At 41.6% G+C, this 14,577-nt stretch overlaps 1 protein-coding gene across 5 annotated transcripts in view; it reads left to right on the top strand.

The window, feature by feature from the left end:
• Positions 1–14,577, top strand: part of TNRC6B (trinucleotide repeat containing adaptor 6B) — a 175,447-nt gene that overhangs the window by 122,216 nt on the left and 38,654 nt on the right. For 4 of the 5 annotated variants that reach the window (XM_058568303.1, XM_058568306.1, XM_058568302.1 and 1 more), the window contains 4 exons: positions 2,734–3,075; positions 5,368–7,716; positions 9,299–9,457; positions 12,287–12,462. In XM_058568303.1, coding sequence (XP_058424286.1) covers positions 2,734–3,075; positions 5,368–7,716; positions 9,299–9,457; positions 12,287–12,462 — 3,026 coding nt within the window. The remainder of the gene's footprint in view (positions 1–2,733; positions 3,076–5,367; positions 7,717–9,298; positions 9,458–12,286; positions 12,463–14,577) is intronic. The other variant, XM_058568305.1, reaches the window with a different exon arrangement.

Below are 14,577 nucleotides of genomic sequence, written 5' to 3'. Positions count from 1 at the left end.
TTTCTCAAAGAATACTTTTATCTGAAAAAGTAGCATCATCTTGAAGTTTTTCAGAAATAGAGGCAATTAGAAGTTCAAACCGTAAGATGAGAATAGTTAATAAAGGCGTCAGGGAAGGGAAAAAAGATGCCATCATTAGAGGAAAAAATGATTTTGGAAGTAAATGAATGGAAATTAGAAAATAGGATACCCAGCATTTTTCACGATGTCTTTATTTCCCTTTGATACAGAGATAATGTTTAAACCACAGACCTTTTCTCTGGAAAATAAGAAACTATGCCCTTATTTTGAGCAGCTCATCTTTAGAAATATTTGCACTGCAACCTACGAATCATTAAGATTCAGAAGAGAGAAGAGAGGGGCTGAAAAGTAATTCAGTCTTAATCATAATTTCCCTCCCCTCTGTTGTTGTCTAACGTTCTGGAACATGACGTGGTGCACACACTGATTCTGATGGCTTCAGTTTGGACTTTGGAAAGCAGGTTGGGTTAGGCCCCCTGTCCACTAGCTGCATTGCTCTCCAGTTAGTGTCTAGAGTTGTGATTGACTTTTAAATGCTTACAATTCTTGAATTCACAGAAAGCTGTAATAAAAAAATAGAAGAAGAATTCATTCAAGTCCTGAAACACAGTTTGTTCCCAGCATGTACTGCAGGCCTTTTCTGACTGTGTCCTGGAGTTCTGAATGACTCATCTCCCAGGATAGGGCACCGTATTGGAGGGAGAGTGGCGAGAGGTGGTCCCATTTTATAATAACTTTATTATTTATGATCCATTCTATATCTGCTGGTGGGAAAATGCCCTGAGGAGCTTTAGCAGGGAATCTTGCACAATGTGTGATACCCACTAGATTTCTTTGGTTGTGCTGTGAATGTCATAAAGTTAGTCAAACTGGTGTTCAGACCTCAGTCCTGTAGGCTGCCCTAACTGTGTCTTATTCTATTTTAGGGAAATGAGTCAAGGCATGTAACAGACATGGTTAACTTAAAGTGAAGATTCTAGCCCTTTTATGCAAGGGCAGCTTCGCTTCACAGAAGCATAGCTTCTTCCATCCTAAAAACCAGTTGGGAAAAATCCCCCCAGCTTTTGCCAGTTTCTTATTTATTCTCATAATAAGAGGAAAGGGGATTGGGAATGCCATATGCTACAGAATCTTCCAGGCACAGATAGAAAATGAATCATTAAATAATTCATCTTTATTCATTTGTTTATCAGTTATTTATCATCAGCTGTTATAGGTCATGCAGAGGGTACTATATTAGTATTAGATAATGACCAATTAACTTTATTAAGTCATACATTTATTCTGCTCATCAGATTATTGATCCTGACAAAACAAAACAAAAAAAACAGATTATGGATCCTGTCACCTCCCTTCCTTACTGGGAGGCCCACTGTTGCTTCATGATTGGCTAAGGTTAGAGCCAGGGGTTGCCTTGAATTTACTTCAGGCTTCTACTCTTTTTTCCTGTTACTCACAGTACTTACCAATGTCCAGTGGGCAAACATTGGGCCCCCTGATTTCTGATGATGTATCTCTCCTTATAAAGGAGCCAGTTCAAAGAGTGACATGCTGGCCCAGCATCATTTCAGCAGTCACAGTGCTGCTGCCACTAGAGCTGGCCCTAACATTATTCTGGATGTCAGGAATTTTGGCCTCAGAATCATTTGAATTCTCAGGCTCAATGATTATTTCTGTAGTGCTGCCAGGCTCTATTTGCCAGATAGATTTTCTTGGAAAGGGTGGCAGTCTTTTGGTAGGATGAAGCTAGGGAGGTGCACATCCAGAACATTCTCTAAGGTTGAGCAGAAAGCCTGCAGAGTATAACTTCACAGTTGTCCTGCACATTCCCCTACTTTCTGTTTGCCATTTTAAAAAGTAAGGTAAAAAATTATTTAAAGTAAATAGAAAAAGTATCTACATTTTGAAATTTTTATTTCAATAAAGAGTTGGGAAAAAAACATAAGGTACACTTAAATTTTTTTTTGACAGAGGCGAAAAGATTTATAACTTTTTGATATTTACACAGAGTGCTAAGCAAGAGTCTTTGAGTTCAGGTGGCCGTAGAAACCAACAAGTTGAATTTGTGGTTCTCCAGGCCTGAGGTTCCCTGTAGGAGTCCACTCTGTGTCATGCTCTAAGGAAAAAAGATGAAAGATGAGTCCCTGTCCTTGAGGGGCGTATGGCCTGGTGAAGGAGAGAGGCCTGTAAATGGAGTCTTTCAATATAATATGGTAAATAGCGATGGACAGCCTGTTCCAGGAGCACAAATGAAGGGTGCTTAGCCTCCCTAGACCGGGGACTTCAGGAAAAGTTTCCAAGAGATCGATCATTAAGAATGTGGAGAAGGGAAAGGGCCCTTGGGCTGAGAGCCTTGAACCTTGACCAAGACTTTGCTTGGGGCCCATGTGTACCTTAGGCCTACCAGGCAGCCCTTCAGGGAATTCCTCTGTCAATTTAGGGGAGTGGATGATGATTGCTCCCCTCTCCCCCTTAGTTAATGGACTGTAATTCCATGATAGTGATGTGTTTAAATCCTTGTCACCATCACTCCCCACCTCCACCCTACCTTCAGTAAACGAAAGATGCTAGGAATTTGGAAAGACCGTATTCCTCAAGAGTCTGGTGAAAGAAGAGTTGCCTTATTGGAATCGATCTTATGTAATCTTTCTTAATAATCTTTTGAAAAATGTATTTGATCTCAAAGCCTCTTCTCCAATCTCTCTCTTTCAGTGCCCGAAGTGACGAAACCAAGTTTAAGCCAACCAACGGCCGCCAGCCCAATTGGCAGCTCTCCATCGCCACCAGTCAATGGTGGCAACAATGCCAAAAGGGTGGCAGTGCCGAACGGACAACCGCCAAGCGCCGCCCGCTACATGCCTCGGGAGGTGCCGCCGCGATTCCGTTGCCAGCAGGACCACAAAGTGTTACTAAAACGTGGGCAGCCCCCTCCACCGTCCTGCATGCTCCTTGGGGGTGGGGCAGGGCCTCCTTCCTCCACAGCACCTGGAGCAAACCCAAACAACGCACAAGTGACAGGAACGCTGCTGCAGAGTGAGAGTGGGACTGCGCCAGGTGAGGCATCATTGTCAGTGAATTGAATTCATGGCAGCTTTAAAGAGAGAGAGCACTTCATTGGTATTGCCTGGTGTAAAGTCCACAAAAACCGTGAATTATATAGACTATTAGGGTTATTCAGAAGATGGGAGAGGATCCCAGTATGAAATGTGTATCAGCATTTCTCTTCTGCTGCTGGGTTTTAGTGTCCAGCGAGTGTGCGCTCTTGGCATGAGAGGCTAATGTAGCTGCTGTATGTCATCACTCTTTGGAGCCATTTTTTGCCTTCTCAGACAAGAGCATTCCAAATTCGAGCCTCCATAGTTCCTGCTCTCACTGCAAGTGTGTACTTAGAGGTTGATTGGAAGTGGGGCTAGTGCTGTGGCTTGTTCTGAATCTTGGATGCTCATGTTTATGCTCTCAGAACACGTATAGAGAGAGTGGTCTCTTAGATTACTATATAGAATCTTGGTAGGATATCAAATAATACCATTTTATAGTCTTTTATTAGATTTTTAAAATTAGTATTTCTTTAGAAGGCCTGGGATTTTGAGCTTTACTAAAAACTGTATGTAGGTACAAGGGATCTTTAGCTGAAGAGTTCTACTAGAAGTTTTGAGTTTTTAATAGATGAACACTAAATCAGGTATCAGCTAAGAACTTCCAAATACTTTTTTTTTTTTTAGCTTATTAACAGATTTCACCTTCTCTCTTAAAATGTTTTTTGAGGCTGTATTAAAATTCGGAGCTTGAGTACTGTCAAGCATTGGCAAGGACAATGAATTGGTGGTTGTTAATGATAGGATGCTTTAGTCTAATTCTAAGTTTGAACACAGAATTGCCTAGAAGATTCTGTCACTGTCTCATGTGCAGAGTTAGGGTGGAAAGAAACCTCGTGATGACACAGGCTTCATGCAGAGATAAGCTCTATCCATGAGGCTTCCCTGTGGTGGCCATCAGGTGGCCCAAAGCAGGCAGGGAAAGGCCTTGTGGCTCTTCCTTCCTGGCCCATTGCAACCAGTTGCAAGAGGAAGTGTGTGAGGGGCGGTTGTGTTGGGCATTTCTGCAGCTGAGTCTAGCCAGGCCTGGATGTAGATGTGGGTCCAGTGTGAGTCACAATCTCCTGTTTACATTCTTAAAACCAAGGAGGCCCCTAAATCTCAAGAGTTTGAGATTCTGTGCTTCCTTACTTTTATATGGCTCTATATAATATTTTTTTTCAACTCCATATTGATTTAAAACTGCTTAGTTAAAGGAGCTAAAATAAGTTTAGAAGAAATGATCGGGTTAGAAACGTCGTTTTTTTCCCCACCAAATATGGTAAATTCTACCAAAATATGTGCTGAGCCAGACTAGTTTATCAGATTAAGTTCCTTGGGCATATGGACTGATTCATGCTTGTTTGCCCCTGGCATCTAGCTGGGTGGGCATTCATCATTCAGCAGATGCTCACTGAGCAGCAGTGCACTGGCCACTGTGTGGAATTCAAACGTTAGCAAGGTGGGGTCTCTGCCTAAAAGGCGGTAACATGGGGGAGGGAAGACAGTGAACACAATACTCTAGTACCAGGCAAAATGGCTCTGGAGAGGGAAAAACTATTTTCAGGTGATGAGCTCAAAAAAAGCTTCACAGAAGAAATGGTGTTTAAACTAGGCCTAGAGAAATGGGCAAATTTCAGTGTGTGAATTCAGGAGGAAAAAACAGTAAATGCCAATGTGGAATGGTGCCAGGGTGAGAAGGCACAAGTTGTGGAATGTCAAGAAGTGTGGAATGTAGACATCTACATAGAAAGTACTGGAATATGAGACTGGAAAAGTCACTTGGTTCCAGGTCGTGAAACATCATGATCAAACTCCAGGCCAAAGAGTTTGGCTTTATTCTTGTACACTAAGTAACTGTCAAAGGCTTTCAGTATAGCAGTGGTATAATCAAAGGTGTGCTTCAGAAAAACTTCTCCAGCCAGGAGCGTTTAGAGTAGATTGGAGATACAGAGCCAGTTCAGGGTGTTATTGCATTGTCTCAAGGTACAATAATGCCCTTCTGTGTCAATAGGAATGACAAGGGGATACCTTTGAGAGATGTTAGAGAGTTAAGACTTAAAAATACACCAGCCAGGCAAAACGAAAGCAAAGAGATGACTGAAACCGATGTGATACAGTTAACCAAGACAGGCAACTGGGTGGAGAAGCTAGTTTGCGGAGAAATGTGATGAGCTCTCTTAGGGGCAGTTTGAGCTTTAGATGTTAATAGATCATGCATGTATAGATCATGCATGTGTAGTTGTGATTGATAAGATAATCTCTTTCCCAGAGTCAAGCCTTGGAGGTGCTGCTGCTTCAAATTATGCAAATTCCACTTGGGGCCCGGGAGCCTCCTCCAACAACGGCACCTCCCCCAACCCAAGTCACATCTGGGACAAGGTGATTGTAGACGGGTCTGACATGGAAGAGTGGCCTTGTATTGCCAGCAAAGACACTGAGTCTTCTTCCGAAAACACCACCGATAACAACAGTGCCTCGAACCCTGGCTCTGAGAAGAGCACTCTGCCAGGAAGCACCACTAGTAACAAAGGAAAAGGGAGCCAGTGCCAGTCTGCAAGTTCTGGGAACGAATGTAATCTTGGGGTCTGGAAATCTGACCCTAAGACTAAATCTGTTCAATCTTCCAACTCTACTGCAGAGAGCAACAATGGACTAGGAAACTGGAGGAATGTGAGTGGTCAGGATAGAATTGGACCTGGCTCTGGCTTCAGCAACTTTAACCCAAATAGCAACCCATCTGCCTGGCCAGCGCTGGTCCAAGAAGGAAATTCTAGGAAAGGAGCATTGGAAACGGATACTAGTAATTCCAGTGCACAGGTTAGCACAGTGGGTCAGGCATCCAGGGAACAGCAGTCAAAGATGGAAAATGCGGGTGTTAATTTTGTTGTCTCTGGCAGAGAACAGGCTCAAATTCATAACACTGATGGACCAAAAAATGGAAACACTAACTCCTTGAACTTAAGTTCACCAAACCCCATGGAGAATAAGGGAATGCCCTTTGGAATGGGCTTGGGGAACGCCTCCAGGAGCACTGATGCCCCTTCACAAAGCACTGGAGATCGAAAGACTGGGAGTGTTGGATCTTGGGGCGCAGCTAGGGGGCCTTCTGGAACTGACACAGCCTCTGGACAAAGCAATTCTGGAAACAATGGGAACAATGGAAAGGATAGAGAGGACTCCTGGAAAGGAGCTTCTGTTCAGAAATCAACTGGGTCAAAAAATGACTCTTGGGACAACAATAACAGGTCTACGGGTGGGTCCTGGAACTTTGGCCCTCAGGACTCTAATGACAACAAATGGGGTGAAGGGAACAAAATGACATCTGGGGTCTCTCAGGGAGAATGGAAACAGCCGACTGGGTCTGATGAGTTGAAAATTGGAGAATGGAGTGGTCCAAACCAACCAAATTCTAGCACTGGAGCATGGGACAATCAAAAGGGCCACCCCCTCCCTGAAAACCAAGGCAATGCCCAGGCTCCCTGTTGGGGAAGATCTTCCAGCTCCACAGGAAGTGAAGTTGGAGGTCAAAGCACTGGAAGCAACCACAAAGCAGGAAGTAGTGACAGTCATAATTCTGGCCGTCGGTCGTACAGGCCCACACATCCTGATTGTCAGGCTGTCTTGCAGACTCTTTTGAGCCGAACTGATTTGGACCCCAGGGTGCTCTCAAACACTGGCTGGGGCCAAACTCAAATTAAGCAGGACACAGTGTGGGATATTGAAGAGGTGCCAAGGCCTGAGGGGAAATCTGACAAAGGAACTGAGGGGTGGGAGAGCGCTGCCACACAGACCAAGAACTCAGGGGGCTGGGGAGACGCACCCGGCCAAAGCAATCAAATGAAGTCTGGATGGGGGGAGCTCTCAGCCTCTACAGAGTGGAAAGACCCCAAGAACACGGGAGGCTGGAATGACTATAAGAACAACAACTCTTCCAACTGGGGAGGAGGACGACCAGATGAGAAGACATCTTCCTCTTGGAATGAGAATTCCAGCAAGGATCAGGGGTGGGGAGGTGGACGTCAGCCCAATCAAGGATGGACTTCTGGAAAGAATGGTTGGGGAGAGGAAGTTGATCAAGCAAAAAACAGCAATTGGGAAAGTTCTGCAAGTAAACCTGTGTCTGGGTGGGGTGAAGGAGGGCAGAATGAAATTGGAACTTGGGGGAACAGTGGGAATACAAGCCTAGCTTCAAAAGGCAGTTGGGAAGATTGCAAGAGATCTCCAGCATGGACTGAGACAGGCAGACAGCCCAATTCCTGGAATAAACAGCACCAACAGCAGCAGCAGCCACAGCAGCCACCGCCACCACAACCAGAGACTTCTGGTTCATGGGGAGGCCCACCCCCACCACCTCCAGGCAATGGACGGCCTTCCAATTCCAACTGGAGCAGCGGGCCGCAGCCAGTAACCCCTAAGGATGAGGAACCCAGTGGTTGGGAAGAGCCATCCCCACAGTCAATTAGTCGGAAAATGGACATCGATGATGGCACTTCAGCATGGGGAGACCCCAGCAGTTATAACTACAAGAATGTGAATCTGTGGGATAAGAATTCCCAAGGGGGCCCAGCACCTCGAGAACCAAACCTGCCTACCCCGATGACCAGTAAATCAACATCAGGTAGGCAATGGCTTTTTCTCACAGGTTTTGTTGAAAAAAATCCTAAACCAAGACATTTTTATTAAGCTACGTTTATTCAACTTGAGCTTTGTTCTGGGGATCTTTGCTACATTAACACCACTCTGTTGTTAACAGAGTAGTGTCTCTTTTTATAAAATGATAGTGATAACAGATGCTGGTAGTTCATTTTAGTGTTCTTTATTGGCAAAAGGAAAAGATGGCAACCCTGTGTTAGTATCCCAAAATTATTTTTTTGGAATTGTATTGGTCTGCAGAGTCCAAAAGACTTATAGCTTGCTAAACAAACTACGCTCTAGATTTACAAATAAAGAATTAAAATAGTAGCAGAAGTAGTTCTAATTTCCATTCGGGTTCCACCCATGGACATATCTATCCTCCGTGCTTCTCTTTCCCCAGCGAAGGGAAATATTCTGTGTTGCTCTTTCAGAACATTCTGAGGCCATCAGAATGCTGTAGGAAAGCTGGGATCTGGAAGGTTCAGTCACTTTCTAGATGATTTTTAATGATCCCTTTTGGAAGTAGAATACTTTGTATAAGAGATTGTTATCTCATAATAATCATTTGCCCAGAATTAAACTTACTTGCTTCCTTATTCGAATGATTGAAACATCATTAGTGGTAAATTAAAAGTAGTGCTGATAGTATCATTCTTAGTTTGGCATTGTCAACCTAAATGTCCCCATGAAGTATATAGTTCAACAAATTAAGGAGATGCACCATTCAAGTGGTTTTTTAGTTAAGATTAATCACAATATTCAGTTTTCTCCTCCTCAAAGTAAGCCTTGTGATCAGTGAGTCCCATTATGGCCACTGAGAAAATGATTACTTTTAACTAGTTCTTTTTTCTCAAATATTGAAAAGAATGAGGAAGAAAATGAAGATTGCTCATTAATTCCCTAAAATAAAACCTGCTAACATTTAAAAAAACTTTATCCACATATAAAAACGTTCGAACTGTACAGAAAAGCAAAAGGTAATAAATAATGAGACCCTAGGGTCTCTCCCCATAGGTAATCTCTTAGAAGTTTGTGTCTCATTCAAAAATTTTGTTCATACCTGTAGCAAAATATGTCTATCCTTTAAAAACTTTACACAAAAGGGATTGTACTACATACTGTTCTTCACCTTGCTTTTTTCATTATACCTGAAATCTTTCCATATTAGCATGTATGGTTCTGTCTTTTAATTGCTTCCTGTATAGAATTCGTTTTATGGATGACCAACAATTGGTCTAACCAGTCCCTTTTTGATAGATGGTTAGGTTGCTTCCAGGTGTTTTCCGAAAGTGATGTAGTGAGCATTGTGGTACATGTAATTTCATCTACTTTTACAAGTATGTCTGTGGTGTAGTTTCTTGGCAGTGGAATTACTGGCTCAAAAGTTACGTGCATCAGACTTCTTAAAAATGACTATGCCAAAATCCCTCCACGAAGGTGGAACCCATTTATGTTCCTACCAACAGAATACAGGAGTGCCTGCTCCCCCTACTTTCACCTGCACTGGATGTTATGGTGTTTCATTTCACAAATCATTCTTAGAGACACATTTCTTTCCTCTACAGTCTGGAGCAAAAGCACTCCACCTGCTCCAGATAATGGTACTTCAGCTTGGGGGGAGCCGAATGAAAGCAGTCCTGGCTGGGGCGAAATGGATGACACAGGAGCGTCAACCACAGGCTGGGGGAACACACCCTCCAACGCTCCAAATGCCATGAAACCTAGTAAGTATACAGAGTTATTTTTGAGGGATTCTCTGTTAATGTTGGGGTCAGGCGTTTTGGTGAGGGCTGTTTAGTGTTTCAACTGTTGTTTCAATGAGATTCAGGACCTTGAACCTTTAATAAATGCTTAGGAGCAAATGATGGTGACTTGGCTTGGCGTATGTTAAAATGTTTACAGTGAACTAAAAGTCAAGTTGATTTTATTTTAAGTTGGGTTTAGTAATTGGGCAGAATTGAATTTTTGATGTGGTACTTATTTTGCCCAGTAACTTAAATGTTGCTCACCATATCTATTTTGCATTTCTACTCTTTCGTTAGTATAATTTAAAAGGAGTTTTCTGGCTTTTAATGTGGAACATGGTCTCTGCTGCCCTGTGACTTCATTCTTCTGTTCCTTCCTTTTCCCGTTCTCTCTCTTCTCATACATCCACCCACATAGGAACATTTAAGGTTTCTTGAACCTGACAAAGATTTTTTCATTTGAATTTTTTAAACAAAGCATGCCACACTTATTCATAATCATTGAAAATCTAAGCTATACTCAATCCAGCTGGCAATGTGTAGTCACAGTAATTTGCAAAACTTTGTAAACCGATGCTATGGAATGTCTCGTTGGATGTTCCTCAGTTGAAAAATTCAGTTTTAAGTGCCTGTTTTCACTTGTTTGTAGTTTTCTTAAAAAGTATTCCAACATGTCTTTTCTACCATATTGCAGACTTAAGGAATCATCTTTTCATTTAAGAGTGTGGTTAGACTGAATGCTCAATCTTTGAACAATAATAAAAAATTCCGTTGTCGAGTTTATTGGATGATATTTAGGACTCTTACAGTGCCACATGAAGAAATATGATCTTAGCTATAGTCTAGAAGTTCACTCTTGTGCCTAGGAAACTTGACTGCATTTTAAAAATTACTAATCTCCTCCACTTCGTAGAAATAGCTTTATAAAGACTTTGTCTTCGTGATTTTCATTGTAAAGTCGGTTGTATCATCATGGGAAATATCATCCTGTAGATTTGAAGTAGATCCAGAATCCTGTTGGGAAACATTAACCAGACCCTTGGCACAAGGAGATACTTTAGCTCAGATGCTTTCTCAATCTCAGAATCACCTTTCTTCTATCACAAAACCTCACTTTTCTCCAGATTCTAAAAATGTTTTCTGCTCTTCAGGATCATCTGTAGTTACAGCTCACATCCTTTCTCTGGGTAATACACAGAGGAAGGGAGTAGGTTATCACAGCCTACCAGTTGATGCTGGTAGTTAACTTATGATCTTCTCTAGTCTGCAGATATCTTAAATCTGGTGTCATGGGCCCTATGATTAAAAATTAGAGATCTCTTTTTTATGTTTTCTGTAAAAAGACATTTGTTCAAAGTTCAGCTCCATTCTCTAAAAGAAGAGTTACATATATGTCTTCATTTTTATAAGGGGGTCAGTGTGTTATTTATATTGAGTTTTTAATTCCTGTTGTTTTTCTGAGGATGGTATAAAGCTTATGCTTACAGAATAGGAATAAGCTGCTAGGCAGAAAAATGCAGTCCCGGTTATCAATGGCATTTCCAGCAGCAGGGAGAATATCCCCCTAGCCCTGCCTCTTGCTGCTCAGTCAGAAAGTCCCTTTATGTAAGGCTGAATGAACCCCATGGAGGGTCCATCAGGTTCCCTTGCTGGAGGATGATGCCACAGTTAGAAGAAATCAGTCTTCTTGTGCCTGTATACCTGATGAGTGCCTTTGCGGCTGTCATAGGCCTGGTCTCAGAGCATGGCAGCAGTCATCGAGGAAAGACCTGAAAAAGTCACTTTTCTGGTTCTAGACTCTTTATATGAAGCTATCTAAATCGAGTAACTACCCCTTCCATAAATGTCCCTTCATTTGGTAAACTGAAGTGTGGATGGAGGTTTCTAGGCAAGTAGTGTATTTCCCCTTCTTCCATCATTTTATAGTGTCATTACTGCAAAGTGTATCCTTCAACTCCATGCAGTATTTTCAGAGGGAAATTAAGGATTTATTCCAATCTCCAAATTAAAGGTCTTTGTTTAGAAGGGGATTTTGGTGGATAGCCTATGATACTGACATCTTACTTCCTCAAACATGAGAGCTCTCGTCTCTGATTTCTCTGTCTTCCTTTCTCCTTTCCCCCTTCTCTATTCTCCACATTTCCTCCTCCTGTCTTTTAAAACCCATCGCTTATACATTGTCTTTGCCTAGGATCTTTTTAGTATCTCATACATTTCAGGTATATAAATCTAATAAATTTCAAATTTGCATGGCTATATGTGATTTTTCTCTTCTTTTACCATAATTTTGATATTCAAAGTCTAGTAAAATTTTCTTTTTTCTTCCCTTTTTCATGTTCTTTTCTCCACTTCACCCCAAACAAGGTAGACAGGTGTTCTTATTTGTAACGTCCGTTATGAGTAAAGCACACAACGTACTTTCAGGAGGGTAAACTCAGGACTGCAGTAAACCATGCTCATTAGGGGGACAGATTTCTCTTAACTGAGATGTGAAATTTCTTAGAAGTAGCAATAGGTTCTTTTCAATGTTGGAATTCCTATCAACCTAAAAACTTGGGGTAAGGGGGAAAAGCATTGAATCAAGGTCAGGAGGTCTTGATTCTGTAGTTTGTTAACTTACTCTGTATCATTGAACCTTTACAGGTTTCCATTTCCTGCTCTCTAAAATATGAATAATATTTGCCTTGCCACATAGATGGATTAGATAAAATTACAAATATACTAAAATACTGCATTTGCAGGGAATGATTATTGTGGTTATTGTTATATATAGCTGCTGCATACCACTGATTCATTCTTTTCTTCAAGATTCCAAATCTATGCAAGACGGCTGGGGGGAGAGTGACGGGCCAGTGACAGGAACTCGGCATCCCAGCTGGGAAGAGGAGGATGATGGAGGAGTCTGGAACACCACCGGCTCTCAGGGAAGTGCTTCGTCCCACAACTCAGCAAGCTGGGGACAAGGAGGAAAGAAACAAATGAAGGTAGCCTGCTTTAGAAATGTTTGAGCTTGCTTCTTCATTCTTAGAAGGCAGAACTGAGAATTCTGTAATAGAGGGAGTGGGGCAGCTGGAGTCCTTGAGGTCCTAAGTAAGGGGAAAATATTTTCTTAAGAACAAATAACTACTTCCTCTTTACCCTGCATCTTTCTTCCCCATGACCGTGAAACCTCGAAGTACAGAAGTGTTGCTGTGGGTAAAATGGAATTTTTAAAGATACAAGATTGTTTTCATTTTTAGTTTCCATATTATCGTAGTTCTTTGAAAGCTCTCAACACGTACTTTATAAATGTTGTATGCTTTTGCATTCTAAAGTCAAACAAGTCCTTAGAGTAAATCCCTATGAATCTGTAGAAGAGAAACCAAAGTAAGATAGCTCCTCCAGTGGCAATCAGCGTGACTTGTTTTTATCTGATTCGGGAAATTCCAAGACCCAGAACTCTTCTCCCCACCAAATGAAGTACCAGTGCATACCCTGCTGCAGCAACTAGCTGATTAACTACATCCCATACCAGGCTATGTTCTGAACTTTTCGCTTTCCGTGTCTTAGAACAGTTTAGTTTCTCCTTCGATTTGCATAATTTGATGAGGACTTTGGTTTTCATTCTAGAACAATAGTCTTTGAACCTAAACCACTCTCTTGGCAGAACACTCTTTTTTCATTCCCTAAATTAATTGATGGAAATAAGAAGTGACAGCCATGTACTTAATTTAAGCATGGGAGCCTTACTGCCCTATGAGATGCTTCACAGCTAATATTCTCCTGTCTTTCAAATACCAGATGCTGTCTTAGAGGATCTTCAGTTGGCTAAGGGCTGTGCCTTCATCCCCTTTGCCTACAGGATATTAATTTTGTTCTGAATACAGTAACTTTTATAGCATAAGAATACAGGTTGTTTCTGTTAGAGAAGTGTAAGAATACAGGTTGTTTCTGTTAGAGATGTTTTGTTTAAGCAGTCATTTACAGTTTTGTCTTTTTAAGGACTTTATTTTCTTACTCTAGTTGCAAAAGGAATTATTCGGTAAACTTTCCAAAGTTTTTTGTACTCCCATGTTGTCTAGTCTGCTGTGGCTTTCTTTTTGTTATTTACAAATTAACAATGAGACCAAATTAAAAAACAGTTCAGAAGACTGCTGATTGAAAGGAAGCAGCTGAGTAAAAGGTACTAAGTACCCCACTCAGGTAACCACCAAGGTTGAATAATTCAGTTAATGGGGAATTAAATGTTTCTGCTCCATGACTGATGGTTCTGACCTTTCATACTGAGGACCTTTTTTTTTTTTTATTTGTGATCAAATATAGATGACATAAAATTTACCATCTTAATCATTCTTAAATGTACAATTCAGTGGTATTAAGTACATTTACATTGTTGTGCTGCCATCACTGCTATTTATCCATAAAACTCCTTTCATTTTGCAAAACTAAAACTCTGTGCCCATTAAACAATAGCTACCAATCCTCCCCTCCCACTAGTGAGGGCTTTTTTGACCTAAAAACCTGTAACTGAACTTAAGTACCTTATTGCTTTCAAGAATAATGTAATTGATGTGGCAAATATCATCACAACGTAAAACAATTTTTACCTGTGGAATGCACAAAACCCCGTCACCTGCTACCCCCACCAAGTCCCCATCATAGTTCCACCTGCCTTCTCCACAGAAGTAAGAGTGGAGCTGGTGATCGGTGTCTTGTTCAGGGGAGAAACTAGTTTGTCCCATTAAGAAACAAACAAAAACCTGCCCCTGCCTTACTTTGCAGTAAGATCAGTGGTGGTGTCTTCTGTTAGGCCTCCTTCCCGTTGGGGACCGATGTCTTTCATGCTATGAAACAAACAGATGGAAGTGCCACGGGGAGGAGTCCTCACTGCATCTGCTCGGAGAGTAACGACCAGTTTCAAGGGGCTCCTTTCCAAATAACATGCATTGGCATCAAACTCTTTCTTTTCTCCTAATACAAACCGGCTTGAGTTACAAGGAGATACTAAAAGGGAAAGTACTAGCATTCAAACAGTTATTTTAGAAATTCTGATATTGACCTCCTTCTATTTATAAGGTAAAAACACCAGCTCACTGTATATTTTTCCAGTTACTTCTAAT

This window comes from Diceros bicornis, chromosome 25 (assembly GCF_020826845.1).
Source record: "Diceros bicornis minor isolate mBicDic1 chromosome 25, mDicBic1.mat.cur, whole genome shotgun sequence".
Lineage (NCBI taxonomy): Eukaryota > Metazoa > Chordata > Mammalia > Perissodactyla > Rhinocerotidae > Diceros > Diceros bicornis.
This window is presented reverse-complemented; position numbering and strand designations above follow the sequence as displayed.